The 20,591-nt window shown below is 38.3% G+C and overlaps 7 protein-coding genes across 7 annotated transcripts in view; 5 read left to right on the top strand and 2 right to left on the bottom strand.

The window, feature by feature from the left end:
• Positions 1-1,003: 1,003 nt before the first annotated feature.
• Positions 1,004-3,525, top strand: CBG10128 (the record flags this gene model as incomplete). Its single annotated transcript, XM_002641736.1, has 7 exons — positions 1,004-1,140; positions 1,187-1,247; positions 1,297-1,418; positions 2,617-2,681; positions 2,727-2,844; positions 2,894-3,182; positions 3,229-3,525. 7 exons carry the CDS (start codon positions 1,004-1,006, stop codon positions 3,523-3,525), a joined length of 1,089 nt encoding a protein of 362 aa, XP_002641782.1.
• A 974-nt stretch (positions 3,526-4,499) lies between these two features.
• On the top strand, positions 4,500-8,045 carry CBG10127 (the record flags this gene model as incomplete). Its single annotated transcript, XM_045244291.1, has 9 exons — positions 4,500-4,564; positions 4,611-4,675; positions 4,723-4,840; positions 5,201-5,468; positions 5,528-5,637; positions 6,078-6,138; positions 6,645-6,760; positions 6,930-7,001; positions 7,859-8,045. The coding sequence occupies 9 exons, from the start codon at positions 4,500-4,502 to the stop codon at positions 8,043-8,045; spliced, it is 1,062 nt and encodes a 353-aa protein (XP_045094206.1).
• Positions 8,046-8,793: 748 nt separating this feature from the next.
• On the top strand, positions 8,794-10,781 carry Cbr-cpb-1 (the record flags this gene model as incomplete). The annotated part of the gene is made up of 6 exons (XM_002641734.2): positions 8,794-9,196; positions 9,243-9,632; positions 9,679-9,795; positions 9,838-9,928; positions 9,979-10,525; positions 10,572-10,781. The coding sequence occupies 6 exons, from the start codon at positions 8,794-8,796 to the stop codon at positions 10,779-10,781; spliced, it is 1,758 nt and encodes a 585-aa protein (XP_002641780.2).
• Positions 10,782-12,061: 1,280 nt separating this feature from the next.
• CBG10125 lies at positions 12,062-12,703 on the top strand (the record flags this gene model as incomplete). Its single annotated transcript, XM_002641733.1, has 3 exons — positions 12,062-12,110; positions 12,356-12,473; positions 12,517-12,703. 3 exons carry the CDS (start codon positions 12,062-12,064, stop codon positions 12,701-12,703), a joined length of 354 nt encoding a protein of 117 aa, XP_002641779.1.
• Positions 12,704-14,515: 1,812 nt separating this feature from the next.
• CBG10124 lies at positions 14,516-16,139 on the bottom strand (the record flags this gene model as incomplete). Its single annotated transcript, XM_002641732.1, has 4 exons — positions 14,516-14,622; positions 14,938-15,033; positions 15,083-15,157; positions 16,090-16,139. Coding segments are annotated over 4 exons (328 nt in total), but the record flags the coding sequence as incomplete, so codon positions are not given.
• Positions 16,041-17,232, top strand: CBG10123 (the record flags this gene model as incomplete). The annotated part of the gene is made up of 4 exons (XM_002641731.2): positions 16,041-16,057; positions 16,517-16,730; positions 16,783-16,958; positions 17,010-17,232. The coding sequence occupies 4 exons, from the start codon at positions 16,041-16,043 to the stop codon at positions 17,230-17,232; spliced, it is 630 nt and encodes a 209-aa protein (XP_002641777.2).
• A 527-nt stretch (positions 17,233-17,759) lies between these two features.
• The window catches only part of CBG10121, a gene marked incomplete at both ends in the record, with an annotated part of 9,011 nt that continues 6,179 nt past the window's right edge, over positions 17,760-20,591 (bottom strand). The window contains 6 exons of the mRNA XM_045244289.1: positions 17,760-17,991; positions 18,045-18,346; positions 18,394-18,514; positions 18,562-18,692; positions 19,448-20,023; positions 20,103-20,225. Of these exons, the coding sequence (XP_045100809.1) occupies positions 17,760-17,991; positions 18,045-18,346; positions 18,394-18,514; positions 18,562-18,692; positions 19,448-20,023; positions 20,103-20,225 (1,485 nt within the window). The remainder of the gene's footprint in view (positions 17,992-18,044; positions 18,347-18,393; positions 18,515-18,561; positions 18,693-19,447; positions 20,024-20,102; positions 20,226-20,591) is intronic.

Below are 20,591 nucleotides of genomic sequence, written 5' to 3'. Positions count from 1 at the left end.
TTAAATGCACTAATAATGTTATTCACTCCCGGGAAGGTCTGGCTTTGAGATCTAGGAGCGTGCTGGAAAAATGGATCTCTTCTGGAATCGGAAGCTCGTAAAAAATCGGAGGTCCAGAATTAATCAAAGGCCCATAATTTTTCAAATTCTGAAGTTGAAAATCCGATCCGATGAAATATTCTACGGATATTCAAACTGTTCGTAAACAAGACTAGCAATGCGGTCTCAAAGTTCAAATTGCTGCAGTACTCCGATTTTCATGGGCTTTCGATTTCCGAAGAAAGCCAAGAAATTAACCGAGTAATGATAATCTGAATTTCTCCCAAATGCTCACCTTTCTAACGATCTCGTATTTTTATGCCTGATTTTTTGGATACTCCAAATGCAACATGAACCCAAACTTGTATTGTGTATTGTGCTAAAAAGTTGAATACTCCAAAAGGATGATTACGTTCCATATCAAAAGTTTCTATTGAATACATTCAGGTACCCTTAAATTGTAGTATTCAATGAAAATTCTATAAAAAGGAATATCTCCAACTCATTGACCTTCAGTCCTTTTGGAAGTGAACTCCAGATATGATTCAAAATTTTGCAAAGTTCTTCCTAGAAACTGAATTTTGGATTCTGGCCTTTTCAGAAATTATTATACTCTTTGGATCTTTTTTGAAAAAATAAAATTAGAGGCCTCGATTTTTCATTAGTCAATTGTATGGTTTCAAAATGAGTTCTGAATGCGTTCTAGACTTCTTCATATGTTCCCAACGGTCACCGATTTTTCGAATGTCTGAATATTTTTACTACGCACCTCCTCCAAGCGTGAAAAACAAAAAACAATATGCAAATTTGTGTTTTCAGTGAACACCTCTATTCTACTACACCTACCCAAAAATAAATCATGTTCTTTTGGTCTTGTTTTGACACTTTTTTTGGTTCTTATCATCTTTGACACCAGACAGTCTAAAATTGACTCATCAGACGCCGCCTCTTAAAACCCTTCAAGATGTACTCCATTATCAAATCACTTTTAATCATTCTATCAATTATGGTTTTGATATTACTTCTACTTGGCTTGCTGCCAAATTTCTTTTATTTCGTCCATGCTCAGAACTGCTCGAATTGCGTTGAATCTGGGAATATGTATGTGTCAAACTTTTGGGTTTCTATGAATCTCTAGAAATTTCAGATGGTGCGTTGAATCTGCTCAATGCAACGACACATTTCCCTCATGCCAAACTCAGATTTCAGTGAGATTTCAGATTTGAGTGAAATTGTTCTGAAAAAAAATGTTTTCAGCTGCAACTAAATTGTCCAACCCTTCCAAATACAAAATATGCGTATGATGATAGTTTTATGAGAACCCAACAGTTGGTTCTTGCCTCCGCATCACACTGTGATAATCCACAACGTTGTTTTGAGTGGGTTATTTGGGATTTGTGTACGGTATAAAGCTCAATTATCGGTTCTTTCAAAAGATATCGAAAACTTCACACTGTCAACTTTGAGCCTATTTATCTTATTTCTTGTTGAAAATACCAAAAAGTGGTCAACTGATGATTTATTTATCATAATATCAGCACTATTTCATCAGTTGACAGATTTTTGATATCTCTCATAAAAACCAAGATAATTGAGTTCAAAGTGCATATAAAGAGTGGGCTTCTACTGGAGATAATATGGAATTTTTCTGTGCGTTCAAAGGTACACCGTACCATCACAATAGCTGCTCTAAAAATCTTATTAGTTATAGAACTTATAGGCAACATTTTGAAACAGTTAAAACTTGTACTAGATGTTCTTGAACAATACGTTTAAAATATGATTTTCAAATTTGAACACTTTCGAGCTTGCAAGAATCTTGATCAATCTTTGCCGCAAGCTCCCAAATCTGGGATTTCTGTGCCCAGATAGCAGTCCAAAGTGACTGTCAGATTCTCAACGTTTCCAATTTGCCCACTCGAAACAAGTTTGCCCGTAGACCCCTAAAACGACGAGACCCGCAAAAAATTTGCGCTTCAAAAAACAAATTTTTTAAAAACCTCGTAAAATGGTACATTTGCGGGTCTCGACGCGATAAAGGGTACAGTCGCACTGATTGCAACTGTGTAAATTAGGAATCGTGGGAATTCGGACGTCCCTTTGAACTACTTTCTGAGCCCAGAAATCCCCGCATTGGGACTTTTGGACGCCACAGTAGTTCAAGATTTCTTTTGCACCCTAACAATCTGTGACTAGATGTTAAAATTAAGTTCTTAAAATTAGAATTATCGTATTTCCTTCCTAAAAAAATTCCTGGCAAATCCTCAAACCTCATTTTTATCAATTTTCCGAAAATTTTTTACCGTAAACAAGAGATTATGTCTTAAAAATTTTGACATGTCGTAGACAGACTTTAACGTTATCAGTGCAACTTTACAGTTGTTGACTTTATAAAAACGTCCGAATTCTTTTACACGTTTACCTGGAATGATCAAATATCTCGTTCCTACAATACTGAAATGTAGTTCGGCGCAGAACAAAAAATCTTACTAGAGACCTCCTTGGGATACTGGAATATGGTTTTAAAATGTTGATTTTCTCGAATGGCAGCTAAGAAAAATAAGTTTAAACTTTCAGCAGCCAAATCCCAACTATCAAAGTGCTAAGCGTCCGGACTGTCAATTGCTCCGCGAACGCTGAAGGTTTCGAAAGATCTAGAACTCAAAAAAGATTTTGAAAAGTTTCAGAAGTCACTTGTATGGGATACACAGCATACGATGTCAGCCGAAAGATTATAATCATGTCTTTCCGAGGATCGAAAGGTCCTTATCAAAATCAGCAAATGGCAGATGGAATGGCCTCTGGGTGAGATTAAAAGAAGTTTCCGTCTTCATCTGCGAAATTTTGTTTTCAGAGGTCTCTTAAATTATTTTGGACACTCTGGAAAAATATTCAAAATAGGTTACGACTACTTTCAATTGCTTTGGAACGGAGGAATGCAGCAGGATCTTAGGAGTTTGAAGTATAAATATCCAGGATTTCAATTATGGATCAATGGACATTCTCTCGGAGGAATGCTTTCATGGGTTGCATCTTCGTATCTTGTCACTAGTGGTTTATATAAACCAGAAGATATCAAAGTTGTGGCATTTGGGAGTCCGAGACTTGGAGACTATGATTTTTCACTTTGGTACACTCAAACGGTATCTTTCAGAACCAGAATAAAATTCTACAAATTAATAATTCCAGTTCCCCTACTCATACCACATCATCCATCGTTTGGATCTGATTCCAAGAGTCCCAGTGATCGATCCACATACAAATACAACAGTTTTGTTTCACCCGAGAACCGAAGTTTGGTACAATAACTACATGAAAATCGATGATCCATATCAAATTTGTGAAGAAGCCGATGGAAATTACTGTAGTGCGGCTGTGACAGAAGGATTGACCATGACAGATCATGGATACTATTTCAATGTGAATATGCCGGCGTGGGGAAGAGATGGATGTCCGCAGAATATCAGCGAATATGCACAACTTTGAGTTTCAACTGATTACTATGTACATTATGAATTTGTTCTTATTTTTATAGAAAAAATGTATTTCAAAAAATATTGAGAAAGAATTTCCTAGCCCCATTCAACACCTTTCAATGTTTTGAAATTTATCGCTGACATTTTTTTCTCATAAAAATTAATTCAATGATTTTATTGTTACAACGAACTACTTCTTTTGAAGGTGGGCGACATGAAAATAATTGTTTCTCAACACTTTTTTCATAGAAGCCCCTCGAGGAGTGGAACTCAAACGCTGGAGGTGCTGCGCCGCTAAAAACAAATCCAGGATACTGGAAATTCAATTTTTGTCCTAAACTTTTATTTTGTATTTTTTTTGTATGAAATTTGGCAAAAATCTGTCAAACCTTTTCAGAAACATCTGGGAAAATTTAGGCTCCATACTGGTGCTCAAAAAATAGTTATGCTCGAAAACCACAAACTGAACCTTTTGACCGGTACTGTGAATCTCCTGTCGTTTCAGAGGGCTCATCCAAGCTTAAAATCGAAAAACTTGTTGTTTCTTCATTTTGACCTAAAACATTCAAGCAGCAAATGTTTGCACTACTGTCCTATAAAAAACACCACGCTATCAGATTTTTTAACTTTGCAAACAAACTGAGTCATTAAAATTATGTTGCAATTTTTGACTTTACCAAACAAAATGTATCTGATTTTCGCAGTGTTTTCGCTTCTTATTTTCCAAGTTTTTGCTCAAAATTGCACAACATGTGTTAGCTCTGGAAATGTGTAAGTTCATGATTTTTTTTTCAACTATTGAACTTGTGTGTTCAGTTGGTGTGTGGAATCTTCCGAATGCAAATCGAATTTCTCGTCTTGCCAAACTCAAATTTCGGTATTTAGCTGTAATTTTAATTAAAGAAGCAAGTTATCCATTATTTCTAGCTGAAACTAAACTGTCCGACTCTGATTGATCCTAAATATGCATACGATGATCATTTCATGAGAACACAACAACTAACTTTGGCTTCTGCTTCTCATGGAGATCAAATACAAAAATGTTTCGAGTGAGTTTCTAAACAGCAAAGTTTACAAAATTATTCTGAATTCCAGCAATCAAATTCCCACAATGAAGTTCTTCAATATCCGTATCGTAAACTGCTCTTCAGATGCTTCAGGTTTCCGTTCCTATACGACTTGTCATTCAAAATGTTCTATATTCCAGATGTGACTTGCACAGGATACACAGCTTATGATATTTCTCAAAAAGTTATTGTTATTTCCTTCAAGGGAGTTGATGGAGATGATCAGCTCCAACAGCTGTATGATGGATATGATAATTTGTGGGTTCAAGGAGTTATATTAAGTTTATACTTGTGAACCGGGCCCTGCTATAGTTTCTTTTAGAATCAATATTTTCAGACCATTTAAATTTTTTCCGATAAAACTCAACAAGTGCTACAAATTGATACGATTTTGAAAACTGTATCTTGTTTATGAACAAAGTTACAAGCCAAAAAGGGAACATGCCTACTTTTTTCGACCCGTTACTTTGTTCATATACAAGATACAATTTTCCAAATAGTATTATTTTGTAGCATTCGTCGAGTTCTATTAGATTTAATTTGGTCAAGAAACATTGATTCTAAAAGAAAATATGGCAGGGCCCTGTTTACAAGATCGGTTCGATGAATAACTTTCAGAGGTCTGCAATCATATTTCGGTGTGAATGGAAAAATCTTCAAAATCATTTACAACTGGTTTATGTTACTTTGGAATGGGGGAATAGAAAAGGACCTTCGAAGTTTGAAGTATAAATATCCAGGATGTGATTTGTGGATCAATGGACACTCTCTCGGAGGAGAACTGGCATGGACTGCGGCATCTCTAGTTGCTACTTCTGGATTATACAAACCTGAAAATATAAAAGTCGTCACAATGGCCACTCCCCGCATGTTTGACTACGACTTTGCAATTTGGTTTTCGGCTACAGGTTTCCAAATTCTAAGTCCTTAGAAATGGTATTTCAGTTCCCCTACTCCTATCACATCATTCATCGGAATGACACCATCCCAAGGAGCAACAAAATTGATCCACATACAAATTCAACGGTTATGTTCCATCCCAGAACTCAAGTATGGTACAATAACTACATGAATGAAACGGATCCATATGAAATTTGCGAGGAAGCTGACGGAGATTACTGTAGTGCAGTTGAACAGAAGGATTGAACATATGGGAACATGTTTATTATTTCAATGTGAATTTACCAGAATGGGGAAGAGATGGATGTCCAAAGGATCGAAGTGTTTATGCTCAACCATAAAATATTTTTTTGTTTATTAAAAAATACATATTTTTCTTATCAGTTTGTCTTTTATATTGACCATGAGTCAATTATGCACTCTTTTTAGCAACATTTTTTTTGATCGGTCAAAAATGTTTCTAGAAAATTTTCTTGCTATTTTTATTTTGAGCTCATTAACTGGGGCATCCGCAGATAACTGCTCGAGTTGTGTGAGCTCTGGAAACATGTGAGATTCATTCAACAAGATTTTTTAAAAGATCGAAAATTTTCAGCTGGTGTGTGGAGTCCTCTCAATGTAATACTACGTTTTCTTCTTGTCAAACTCAGATTACTGTAAGTATGAAGCTCTATTTTTCTACTCTTTGAAACTTATAGGAATATCACAAACTCCAAAGAATCCAAGAATGCGAAGTATTCGATGATTCTGAAATTCAAAAACTTTATTAAGTAGATTTTCCAAAGTAAAAGTATCAGAGAACTCAAAAAAAATTTCCCAGAAGTTATTTAGATATTACCCATATATTTTTTAAAGATTCTGAATTTTCGTAAATACATTTTGTTTTTGAAAAATCTGAATGTGATGAAAATGCTCGACTTTTGAAATTATCGGGTTTTTAAAAACATTTTTTAAATTTTCTTTATTCTGGACAATCGGAAAATTCCAGAAACTTGGGTTACGGTACTTTTTCGGGCCCCTCTTCTCCCTCTTTTTTAACAAATCCCAATGGAAATCCGGTCATCTGAACACACAAGAAAATTAGGTTATTGTAATTGGTTGGGTCCCTATAGCTAAATTTAGTATAAATTTAGAATACCAGTAAAACTGAATTTATTTTCAGGTCCAACTAAATTGTCCAGCTCTTCCTAAATATGCCTACGATGATAGCTTCATGAGAACCCAACAGCTAACTTTTGCTTCTGCTTCTCATGGAGATCAGATACAAAAATTTTTCGGGTGAGTTTTAAACATTTTTTGAGATCAAAAGTTAACTTCTTTACAAACAATTTTATTGGGTTGTGTTGCAATTCGCATCATTGTTGCAATTCGCATCATTTGATTGAGTTCAAAGAATGAATTTTCTTGAAAATTGTCGATCAAAAATCTCTCTCGAATTTTTTTTCAGAAATCAAATTCCCACGATGAAACTTTTCAAACTTCGAGCCGTTACTTGTTCGGAGGGAAATGCGAGTATGTGGTACGAATTTAAATTCTGAAAATCAGGAGTTCGTTCAGATATCATGTCGTGGGTTCACCGCTTATGACGTCACCCAAAAAGTGATCGTTCTCTCGTTCAGAGGGTCCAGTGGAACTGATCAGAGTGAACAATTGAATAATGGATTTATTAATGAGTTTGGAAAATTCGAAAGAAATAGTTGCATTGTTCTCTTTCAGAGGAATCCAGTGGTATCCTGATATCAATGGTAATATCTTCAAAGTAATCTACGATTCTTTTATGTTTCTTTGAAATGGAGGAATACAACAGGATCTTAGAAGTTTGAAGTATAAATATCCTGGATTTGAATTATGGATCAATGGACATTCACTCGGAGGAATGCTTTCGTGAGTTGCATCTTCTTATCTCGTAACCACTGGTTTGTACAAAGCAGAAGATATTAAAGTTGTGACATTTGGAAGTCCGAGACTTGGTGACTATGATTTTGCAGTTTGGTATACAAATACAGTAAGTGACAGGGACGCTTTGCTACTAACAATCTTGTTTTCAGTTCCTTTATTCCTTTCACATCATTCACCGAGCCGACTTTTTTGCGAGACAGCTCAGAATCGATCCTCACACCAACACTACAGTACTCTACCATCCGCGCACACAAATTTGGTGGGTCCACAGAACATTTACCGTTGAGCCTGTAAAAAAACCCCACAAGTTTGAGCTCAATTATCTCAACTTCTATGCAAGATATCAAAAATGTGTCAACTGACAAAACACTTCCGATATTAGGCTAAGCAATTTATCAGTTGACACAATTTTGATATCTTGTATAATAGCAAAGAAAAATTAGCTAAGAATTAAGTATAACCAGATAACATTTTTAGGTATAACAACTACATGAACGAAACCGATCAATATGAAATTTGCGAGCAAGCGGATGGAAATTATTGTAGTGACACTGTACAAGAAGGCTTATCAATGTGGGACCACATTTATTATTTCAATGTGAATATGCCTGCATGGGGAAGAGATGGATGTCCCAAGGATAGAAGTTCGTATGCTCAACAGTGAAGAACTCAATAATTATGAACGCTGAAAATATATTTAACGAATAATTTTATTGTTTATTGTTGACAATCACATAAAGATTCGGGCTTCTTCCGCCCACTTTTCTCAGGCCTTGAAAGGTCAGCTTTTAGGTCAACAGTTAAAAAAAGGTTTCACGTAAAAAAACGAAACTAGGTCACGGTGTCACGAACGGCCGCGTCGCCACGCTTTCCAGCTCATTTTGTTGACTCCGTGCGAGCTGAAATGTGTGAGCTCTCTCGGAGGACTCGTTCTCTAATTTTCTCCAAATTTTTAATTGTTAACTTATCTCTTCAGAGTTTACTGTTGTCCATGATATCTTTTATATTAATAGCGGTTTAAATTCACACTAATTTCTCCTTTTCTGATTTTTTTCAACTTGAATATTCAGTTTTTATCTCTTCCGACGGCATTCCGTACGGCAAAGCCTTTGTAACTGTTGTCTCTGTAGTCATTTTCATCTAAAAACCTCAATTCCTTTCCTTGATTTTTTTAATAAAGCAATTTTCCACTTCGAAGTTTTCTGTAAATCTGCCCTTCTGCGCTTACAGTAGGAGAGTTTCGCTCACTATGGGCTTTGGAAGAGACGCAGAGTTTTTCCAGATCTTCGCACACATTTCACTTTTTTTCTCATAATTTTCAATCATTTTCATGAATATACCTATTTTCTCACTCTATATTTTTCTCAATTGATTAATTTAGGTTTTCTAACGTTTCTTATTTACAGTGAGTGATGCAACATCAGTTAAAGGCGTGCGGAGACGTGAAAACGTCTTCACGGGCTCAACAAAATCATCGGCGATCAACCGCTGCTTCGGCGAAGAGGTCTGTTGGAGCGGGAAACTCTTTTCTCGCGACAGATGTGACCAATCTCGAGATGAACAGTAACTTTATGACGAGAAAGTTGAAGAAAAACGGGAACGGAGTGATTGGCTCGCCACTTTCTAATGGATACTTTGGAGCACAGCTTACTGCCAATAGCTTCAATTACACCCCACAAGCCAATCCCTACAGCAATCTCGATTTCCAAATGGCAATGGGTTCCGGGGATGTACCGTCTTTGATGGGAATGCCTGTTCATAAGCCTTCAATGATGCTTCAGAGCGACCCATCCATGGATTTGACACAGTTCACTGGTATTTATTACTTTCAACTGTTGAAGCGCTAAATTTAACATTTCAGAAGAGTTGCAAGCGATTCAGAACATGCCGTTTCAACCGATTTCTTCTTCTCAAGCTGCGCTTCAAGCGTTTCTTGCTGCGAACGAAGCGGCTTCGATTGGTTCATACGGATTTTCGAAGTCTCAAATGCTCCCGTCTAACAGTATGCGCGTTTCCGGAGCAAGGAAAAATCGAATTGTCGAGGTTAAAAATCAAAACGATCGCCTTTTCCTCGTTCTTAGCGATCCGCAAGCGTCCGTTTCGACTCGCCCAACTTTGGTTCCATTGACTCGGCCTCTTCAAAGTGTTGCTCAAAGCTGTTTGGACTTGACCAAGAAGCAGCCATTCTCAACCGAACCACTCTATTCTCGCAAAGTTTTCATCGGCGGTCTTCCAATTGATGTACCTGATGGTTTATTGCGAATATGTGATTCATTTGAAATCAAACGTATTTTCAGAGGAAGTTTATGTAACTTTTGGCTCTTTCGGAAAAGTACTGATTGACTGGCCACGCCGCCCTGAACACAATGGCAGAGCGAGTGACATGTACGAATCGGAAATGGGACGGCGTAACTGTGAGTACAAGAAACCGAGACTTGTAAAACCTTCATTTTCAGTGCGTTCGGTTTCTGGATACGTTTTCCTCGTTTTCACACACGAGGATTCGGTTCAAGACCTTGTTAACGCTTGCGAGTTCTATGACGGAAAGTGAGTGATGTTGAAAGAATTCACAGACAAAAAGTTGAACACTTTTTTAGGTACTATCTCCAACTCTCGTCACCAACAATGCAAGACAAAGCAGTTCAGGTCCGCCCATGGAGACTTTCGGATATAGATTACTTCTCTGAAGAAAAAGTCACCGTCGATCCACGGCGCACCGTCTTCATCGGTGGTGTTCCTCGTCCCACTCGCGCTTGTGATTTAGCTCGCAGCCTTCAGGACTACTACGGAAAAGTGTCTTATGTCGGAATCGATATAGACCCAGAGCTGAAGTACCCAAAGGGAGCTGCACGTGTCACTTTCGCCACTGCACAGTCGTTCGTTCGTGCTATCTCTGGCAGATTCGTCCAAGTGACTCATGCGGAGACTAACAAACGCGTTGAAATCAAGCCATATGTGATGGAAGATCAGTACTGCGACGAGTGCGAAGGAGATTTGTGCAAGCACAACTACGCTCCGTACTACTGTGGTGACTCGTCTTGTCTTCAATATTACTGCGAAGGATGTTGGGATCGGATGCATTATGAGATGGGTCAATCTCGCGCGGATCATCGTCCGATGGTTCGCACCGGAGATCAGACCAGAGTATGAAAAGAAAGTCATTCATATAAATAAGCTTTGTCGCTTTCAGATTCTTCCACGTCCACCACATCATCCGGCTGCTCATCACAGTCATCAACGTCCACAGTATTTGCTCCATCAAGATCAGCTCGACAACCATCACTCGTCCCGCGGCAACTCGTCGGTCATCTCGAGAATCGTCAATCGCAATTCGGCTACTATGTTGGATCATGTTCCCGGAAAGCCGTTTTCTGCAATCTCAGCCTCTTACGGATATTGAAATGTCGCTCACTCAAATTTTAAAATTCAAAACGCTGTGTAATTTATTCTTCTTCGTTTTATCTGCACCCCACCCCACACCTCAATTTTTGTGATTCTAGCTTTGGAAATTTCCGAAAATTCTGCCCAATTTTGTCTCTCTTCCTTCACAAGAAGCAGTACTATATTTTCGTGTGAATCTGAGCAATCAAAATTATTTATTTAGTCCCCCCCACACACATTATGTAAAATTAATTCTTGTCTCATCTGAAGTCCTTATGACTCCGTAGACACTATAGCATGTCTGAATTCCCCCCCCCCCCCCCCTAATAGTTTTCCATGAACCAAAGGTTTCCCCCACTCTGTCTTTGTTTTTATGTATATCCATTGCACTCTTGTTCAATTTTGTGTGCGGCTCAGTCTCATGAGCATGAGCCTCGTAGATTTATTTTTGAATTTTATTAAGTGTTTCCTTCCCCCCAAAAAGTACTCGTTTAGAGAATTAATTTAAATAGCTTGCATTTAATTGACCCGTTAAATTAATATAATTAATTGCCCCTATTCCCTCCTCTCCGCTTTTCTGAATTTTGTTGGTTTCTAATGTTTTTTTTTCGGTTCCAAAGTTTTTAAACGCACCGTCACTGATCCCAAAACGGGAAACAGTTTGTCACATAAAAAAATTTTCACCGGAAAAAACTTTTGTTTAGTTTGTCGTATTCTCTAGTTTCAGGTGTCACATTATGTTCTTCTCCACCTGTCACTCTCCTTATCATGCTACAGGTCCCGGAATGCACGGGCCTCTTTTTTTCTTTTTTTTAGTTAAGTACTGATAAGCCCAAAACTCTTTGCGATAGAACAGTAGATGTAAGCCAAGTACCGTAACCGGATATAACACAAAAATAAATCATTTAAGCTACCTATAAACTGTCCATCAGTGCCTGGTCTACAGTATGCTTATTCAGATGAATTTGTTAGATATTCAGTTCTTCCTGTGATTGCTGCCGGGCAGACACGCGAACCACAAAAGTGTCTCGAGTTCGTTTTCAAAAAAGCTACCGTATCCCCTTTAATACCAACCTTGAGCTCATGGATCTCGCTTCCTGTAACAGATATCAAAAAGTGGTCAACTGACAAAATGTTTTTGATTTTATGATGAACATTTTGTCAGTTGAACTCTTTTTTATACCTTTCTCGGAACTGAGATATATAATATATGCGCTCAAAGTTGACGGGTTGGTTGGACTTCTAATAGAATACAGTATGCTTCAAATTTCCTAACTTTTCAGTAATAACCTTCCTACAATGAAAGTATACAAACATAGAGAAGCCAATTGCTCATTTTTGTTTTCAGGTAAAATCTTTTTTTTCGGAATATGGTATTTGCTCAAATAGAATCCCACCCTGAACTTTGAGCTCAATTATCTCGGTTATTGTGAAAGATATTAAACATATGTCAACTGATAAAATATTCATCATAATATCACCTATATTTTATCAATTGACAAATTTCTGATATCTCTCGTAAGAACCGAGATAGTTAAGCTCAAATCGTACGTACAGAGTGGGCCGAGCAAATCCAGTACCCGCAAGTTTTAGATGTAACATGCGCCGGATTCACTGGTTACGACACTACAAGAAAACTGATTGTTCTCTCAATTCGTGGATCACATGGAGTTCATCAGTATTATGATTTGTGGAAAGTCGGAAATGAAAAGTAACAATTCAAAATTGGGAATTCATATAATATAGACTTCCAGCGGAACAGTACCTTTTCTGGGCGTTGGAAGAGTCACGAAGGTGTTTCATGATAATTTCGAGTCGCTTTGGTACGGTGGATTAGGAGAGGATACACAGGTGGATCGCGAGGAACGTTATATGGGATCGCGCGGTGCCGTATATGCTCGCAATACGAAACATATAGGGGCGCATCGTGCGAGCATATAGGATTCACGCGCCGACTAAAGCATACAGTACCGGTCAAAAGGTTGTAAACGCAAGGTTTTTTGAGCATAACTACTTATTGAGAGCAGATATCGAGCCAAAATTTTCACCAGATATTTCTGTAAAGGTTTGCCAAATCGTGGCCAAGTTTCATACAAAAATTTGAAAAAATAACGTTTTTTAGAGAAAAAATTGAATTTTCGAAAAAAAAATCAAATTTTGACCTAAATTTTTCAAAAAAGCATAATTTCCGAAAACCACTTTTATTCAACACAAAACATATAAAAAATAACAAATTGAATCTAATATTTTGTTGCAAAGCCACGAGAGTCAATGACAGCCTGACATCTGCGCTGCATGGAGTCGAGCAAATTGTCGATTACTGTCTGTGGGATCTTCTTCCATTCCTCTTCCAGTTGTTGGTACTTTTCGTCCACATTTTTGGCTTTTTTCCCTGCCAATCTTCTCTCCAGCTCATCCCATAGATTCTCGATCGGATTGAGGTCCGGGGAGTGGCTTGGCCAATCCATAACGCGAACTCTGCGGCTGGAGAACCAATCCTAAAATCGAAAATATTTTGAGACATCAGAATCTTTTGTACCTTGACGAATTTGGAAGTGTGTTTCGGATCGTTATCCTGTTGGAAAACGATCCCACGACCCATGGCTTTGTAATGTGGCAGCATTTTGGATTCTAGGATATCCTTGTAGACGTAGCGATCCATGATAGTTGTGATGCGATGAATCGGTCCGATGCCTTTTCCGGAAAAGACACCCCAGACCATACAGCTGCCTCCACCGTGCTTGACGGTTGGTAATTGGTATCTGGGATCATACCGAGAGCCAACTGGACGCCGCATCCATTGAATCCCGTCGCTTCCGAAAAGCATGAACTTGCTTTCGTCCAACCACAAAACCTGGTTCCAATCTTGACGAGTCCAATTGAGGTGTTGCTTCGCCCAGGCAACTCTGGCTTTTCTGTTCTTCTCCGAAATGAACGGCTTCTTAACTGGACGTCTTCCCATGATTCCAGCTGCTCTCAAACGACGTTTGACGGTCGAGGTCGATGGGGAAACCGGACTAATCAAAAATACCTCCCGTCCAATCGCAGGCGCAGTCAATCTTGGATTGCTTCTGGAGACGCGGGCGTGTTGATATCATCCAGATGAGAAGTGACACGTGGGCGTCCGATATGATACTTTACTGGTTTACATCCGTGGCTCTTCCAGCGCTTCAGAAATCTAGAAATGCATGGTTTTCCTACGTCAAACTGAGAAGCTAGATCTCCAAAAGATGCTCCATTTTGGTGTCCCCGAAAAATGGCTTTTTGCTCCTCAATGGTCAAGTTACGCTTTTTCCCAGCTCTTGGCATACCTGAAAACTAAAAGCTACTAAAAAAACATTGAAAACATTGATAAATTTTGAAAAAAAATAGGTCTGAAAAAAAGGGCGAAAACCCCGATTTTTTCGAAAAACTGAAAAATCTGCAGAATCGCGTCAGCGTGTTTGCGTACAACTCGCTGACCGTAGTCATACCTTTTGACTTGCCCCTGTAGTTACCAGAAAAAAAATCACGGAATTTGGTTGGGTATTCGTTGAGTTATGCTCGAAAAACCCTGCGTTTACAACCTTTTGACCGGTACTGTATAAGATCCACGCCGCCGCGCAGCAATTCCTCCCCTCCCCCAGGTCCTAATATTCTCTGTGAACTGAAAATAGTGTTTACCATTAAAAATTTATTGAAAATTAATAAAAAGGACAAAAAAAAAATGAAGTGAAAAGAACATAAAAAAAAGAAAAAAGAAAAAAAATTAACATGTTTGTCTCCTGGCTCCTTGGACTCGATATTTTCGTCGCATTTCTCCCTCTCTATATCCATTAGACGACAGTCCAATCGAGAAGTTGCTCTTGGTTGTTTTTTTTCTGAAAAACTGAATATATTTTGAAAATTTTTGATAGTTTTACTTATTCACACCGAAAAATTTGTCAAGCCTAGTACTTAGAAAACGAAGCTGCTTTTGCAAATTCGTATACATGATTTATTGAGAGAGCTGAATTTCGTGTGAAGCGATACCTCTAGCAAATCTTGGCACGTTTTTCATCATGTTTCGAAAGCTCCGAAAAACTGGAGTCATAGACACAAGAGTAGAATGCTCCTTACAAGTTCAGTGAAAACAATTTCGCAGGTGTTCTTTTATCGAATAATTTTCGAGCGTTTCAAACACAAAATTCGCTAACCTTTTCGTTTTTCTGTCGGTGCTGTTTCTTTCACTTGTCGTGTGGCCAGTGGAGACGGTGAAGGGTTTAGTTGTCACCGAATTCCGAGCTCCGCTTCTAAAAAAATAAAGTCAGTGAGAAACTGAATGTCATGCATGTTTCTTACCTGTAGCTATCCGCCGAAAACTTTTGGTTTTCAGCTTTAGGTAGAAATGTGAGGCGTTGGAATCCATCGGTGGGCCTAAAATAATTATTTCTTTAGGAATTTATGTATAGAAACCCGAGGAAAACGGCTAGAAACGATGAAAATGAGTTCGCAAGTGAAAAATTTGTAAAGAAAACCTGTGAAATCGTGAAAAATTAAAGAAAATCGAACAAAAATAGGCAAAAATATCTGCAAATTCATCGAAAATCTGAGTGTAGATTTACGGTAAACAACGCGCGATGCGGGATGTCGGAGCGTCGTTGTGTACTTTTTCAGCGGAATTACCAAATTAAATGGGCAAAAAAATCCGATTCATGTGGAAATATAGAATATTGTGATGTAAAATAAGCAGACAGAGCATAAGGGATTTTATGGTAACATAAAATCCGGATTTTGACAGGTTTTTTTGGAGTAAACGTCGCAACACAGCCTGCAGAAAATGTTGAACTTTTCAAAGACAAAATTCCCATCAAGTTTAATGGAATTCCAAGCCTAAAATCCAGCACCTGTATATGTTTTCCGATCTGTCTTGGTTAACTACTTTTCACCGATAACACTATTTTTCGATAGTCAACAGTCATAAATACAATTCTTTGAGAACCAAAAAATTTATCCTGAGAATATCAAGAGAAGAGTTTCAAGCTATTATTTCTGCAAAAAACATTTACATGTTCTGTAAATGCTATCAGGTTTCCGTGAAGACACATAATAGAATGATCCACCCCTTCCCCTTTAACTTTCAGCTAATTTATCTGGGTTCCTGTGAAAGATATCAAAAAGTTGTTAACTGACAGCATGTTTTTGATATTATAATAAACATTTTGTCAGTTGATCATTTTCTGATATCTTTTACAGGAAATGAGATATATGGGATCGAAGTTTACAGTTCTCGAGCACTCGATTAGAATGTTGAGGGAATATGGAACCTATATGCGAGCACGGACTGGGCATATGCTTTCCCTGCTTACTCGACGCCCACCACCACCGACCAGCAACCACCAACCCATATAGCGGGCATAACGAACGCTATATGCGCGCATTCCCAGTATGGGCCACAATGCGCCCATATAGTGTTCTGCGCGATCCACCTGTGTATGCATAACTTGATAAGGAAATATCCTGATTTTGAAATCTGGGTAAGAAAATGATCGAAATTTAGGAATTCAGAATTTAAGGAGATTTCTGAAAAAAATTAACGAGACACACTGCGTCTCTAACCTTCCAAACTTTAAACAACTGTTTCTCGGCTCCCAGCCGGAATAGGAAAATGATATTTAGACAGATTTCTAGGAAATTTTTAGCTTCACACTTTCAGGTTAATCAAAATAATAAATTTCTGAAATATCGTTTTTTTTCGAAATTGCAAAATTCCTGTTTCTCAAATAACGTTTCTAGACATTCTAGGATATTTTTTCTAAAAATAACAAAACTCAGAATCCCAGGATTCGTTTTTCAGGTCACCGGCTATTCTATGGGAGCATCCTTGGCTCTAATCACTTCTGCCTACATTGCTCAAACCGGAATGAGCAATCCCCAAAACATGAAAGTGGTCCTGTTAGGATGCCCAAGATGTACAGACTATGACTTTGCAATGTGGCACAGTATAAATGTAAGCTGACACTAGTGCAGAGTGCACTTTCTCCATAGAGCGTACTTTGCAGTTTCCCTACTCCTACCATATCATCCACGCACATGATTATGCTCCAAGAGTCCCATTTTTTGATAACATTGATAACATTTCGCTTTATCACCCGAGAACTGAAATTTGGTACAACAACGAAATGCGGGAAGGCGACTCTTTCGTCATTTGCGAGCAAACCGATCAACCATTCTGCAGGTGTGTGTTCGCTTATCATTTTTTTTTGGACAATTTATACAACTTTTCCAGCAGCAAAATACAAAATCTTTCGACTCCAGACCACATGCACTACTTTAACATTGATATTGTAAGATGGTCACTTAGTGGATGTCCAAAGAATCGAGAAGACTTCAAACCGATATTTGGAACACATCAAAGAATTCATATTGAGGATTATGAATTTGAAAACAGTAGCCCAGTTTCTTATCTATTAGCCAGTGTTGTAATTGTAGTTGTTGTCAATTATTTGTGAACAAAAATAAAAAATTTATTGAAGTCAAACGCCTTTGTAGAAGTGGCTCTGGTGGCGCACAATCACCCAGACCGAAAGAAATCCAGAAAGTGAGAAACGATTTCTCGAAAAATCTACTACAATCTAGGGAAACTTAGAAAGTGAGGAAGATTCTAGGAGATCTAGGAGATTCTAGGAAATTCTAGGAAATCTAGGAGATTCTAGGAGAATTCAAAAGACACATTCTCACCTTCAGGACACTCTAGAACCAGCTAAACCATTGACATACCGAAATTCGCTATGAATTCCGGTTCGCCATAGCCGACGGAGCTCCAGATAAGAGTCAAGAATCCAGAAAGTAAAATATGATTTCTCAAAGAATCTACTAAAATCTAGAGAAACATAGATGAAAAAAATTGATCAAAGAAGATTATTTTTCTGTATCTCAAGATCCAGAAGTTTTATAAATAAACACTCACTTTTCAGGCCACCAATAAAAAAGTTTCATTAATATTGACAGTTTATCAGACAGAAAATTTCAAAAAAAATCAATTTGCCGCATTTTCCTTCTCAATATCCTTCAATTTCTTCTTCTTCTCTGCTTTCTTCCTCTCCTGAATCTCCTGCAAAGCTACAACCAACTTATCAGCATCTATCATTCTTCCCGGATATCCAGTATTATTCACAACCACTTGTTGCTGTTGTCTTTTCAATTCCGCTTCTTTTTTCCCCTGCTCCTCTTCTTCTTTTTCTTGACGCTTCTTCTCGGCAGCTCCTTTTCTAGAAATCAAATATTATTACAGTAAACTACCTCAAGACTTCTTTCGACTCACAAAATATCATCCTGTTGCTGTTTCATCTCCCACGGATCCTTCTCCGGTCCATCCCGTCTCGGATTATTATAACAGTTGCTCAAAAGATGCTCCCTCCAATTCTCCTCATTATCCTCCACAGCAATCGTGCATAATGGACACCATTGTGCTCCAGGAGGCGGACGTCGACCTCTACACATTGGATGACTGGCTCCTCTCTTTTGATCTTCCTTCTCGATAGCCAATCCACAATCGTTGCAAGCTTCCATGGTGTCTTGAAGGAATTCGCAACGATATATTAGATGATCAGTTAGTTGGGAAACCTGCACATAAAACTTTTAAACGGGAAACTGTAGTTTGAAAACCTAACCATAGTCACCTTCATACAGTACTTGCAGCTGGTCATCACTTTACAATATCTCGCATAATGCTTCTCCATGCCACCTGGTTTTCCGAGCCCAGCTTCGGTGAGCTGACAGTGGGGGCATCTTCTAGAAAAAAGATTGGGTGGGGGACCAAAAAAAGTAATAAGACGTACCCAACATAAGTTGGCATTTTGTAAGGATCATCTTGAACTGTAGAACCACCAGCTAATGGAGAATCCACTGGGATTGCTTCAGGGACATGTCCGATGGTGGAGAGACGCTGGTTTTTTCGTGTTGCTTTTGGCTATAAATAATTGAAGTACAGGAATCTAAATTGATGTGCCCTAAAAAACCTTCCGGATATTTTCAAAAAATTTATTTCGAACGTTCAAACACCTAAACTGGGCTCAGTGCCTAGTAAAACATTTTAGCACGGCAGCCTAACTTTTTCAAGTTGAGTTTTGTAGGCCACCAACTATTATGGCTTACATTTAGAAATGATCTGATATTCACTTTGTGGGGTTTAAGATCATTTTAGAATGGTGGCCTAACTTTCTCAAGTTGAGCTTTCTAGGTCACCATGCCAAATGGACTAGACATCATCTAGTATTAATTTGGAGACTTTTCTTGTCATTTAAACGCCATGGCCTAGATAAATAGAATTGTTAGGCCACCATGTTAAGATGGCCTAGAAAAATCAACTTGAAAAAGTTAGGACATCGTGCTAAATGGTCTTGAAAATACATCGGGTGCATGTTGGACCAACTCTAGACCATCTACTACTGTGGCCTAGAACAGGTCGCGTTGAGAAAGTTAGGCCACTATTCCTCGCCTGAAACCACACTGACCCCGAAGATGATATTTTTCGTTTATTACTAAACATCAAAAATCTACCGTATCTCGAACAAGGTATATTTGTTTTTGTACTCTGCTACTTGTAACTATTTGTATCGCTTTTTATTTCTTTTTTCAATTTTTATTGCTTATTTTTATTAGGATGCATTCATATAAAACCGATTTTGATCGCTTCACTATCAACAATACCATACCCACACAAACCTTCCTACTCTCCGGTTCCGATGGTATAACCCTTCTCTCCGCGGACCTTGAGCTCGCTCTCGATGCCATTCTCCCATCCCCATTATCATTATTTCCTCGTCTAACACTCTGCCGACTTTCCGATCTTTTTGGTGTCTCTGCTCTCTTCCTCGGCTTCATAGGTGTCATCGGTTTCCAGTCGTCAGTGGGCATCGGATTCTTATCAGTAGTCCATTTGGAGTTCACCCCAAATGCTTTCATCGCTCCATCCTCCATCATTAAATCTGAGTAGGCATTTCGAATGGCATCTGACTTCACTCTCTCCATATCCTTGGCAATTGATTCTACTTGTCTCGTATCTCCTCGAACCACTGCATCACTTCGTTTGTGACTCAGATCGACGAGTTGTTTCTCGGCTTTTGACAAGTCATCACATGCCGATTGACACAAATGAGCCTTGACTGGCTCATCCTTGTCTCGATGCTCCAGTGACATCACTCGGAGATTGTTTCGAAGAGTTCGGACAGATGCCAAAGGATCAACACCAAGGTCAGAGCTTCGCTCATTGTATCCTTGCATTTGGTACTCATTTTTGGGTCTGTGTGAGCGGGGAATTGTTTCAAGAATTTAACAAATCAAAAACTCACAATCCATAATCCCCAATTTCCTTCTTAACTTTCTCCTTTTCTTGATCTACCGGTTTGAATCGCCCGTTCCTCGAACTTGCTCGAATTCCCATTCCAGCAGCATTCCTTCTTTCTTTATATTCATCATATTCCAAATCAAAATTTCGAGAGGAAGATGACATGAAGAACCAAGAACCAAAGAGAGAAAAGAAAAACGTAATAACAAAAAATAGGGAAAACCACAAGACTAAAAAGAAGAAGAAAAGGATCTCGATGTTTCAAAAGCGATGAATAATTAATGCTGCTATTGTCATATGTTGCTATGGGGGTTAGTTGATGAATAATAGATAATTTTGAAAAGAAACATATAAAAATAAAAAGAGCCAGAAGCGTATAAATAAGAGCTGATCAAATCAAGCATCAACTGATTGCATGTAATTTTTGTTGTTTAGATTCCATAGATTGGCCCATTCTGTACATGTATTGAGCTCAATTATCTCGGTTCCTATAAGAGATAGGAAAAAATTGTCAACTAACAA

Source organism: Caenorhabditis briggsae (assembly GCF_000004555.2).
Source record: "Caenorhabditis briggsae complete genome, chrIII, whole genome shotgun sequence".
Lineage (NCBI taxonomy): Eukaryota > Metazoa > Nematoda > Chromadorea > Rhabditida > Rhabditidae > Caenorhabditis > Caenorhabditis briggsae.
Note: the sequence above shows the minus strand (reverse complement) of the source record. Positions and strands in the feature narration are given on the sequence as shown.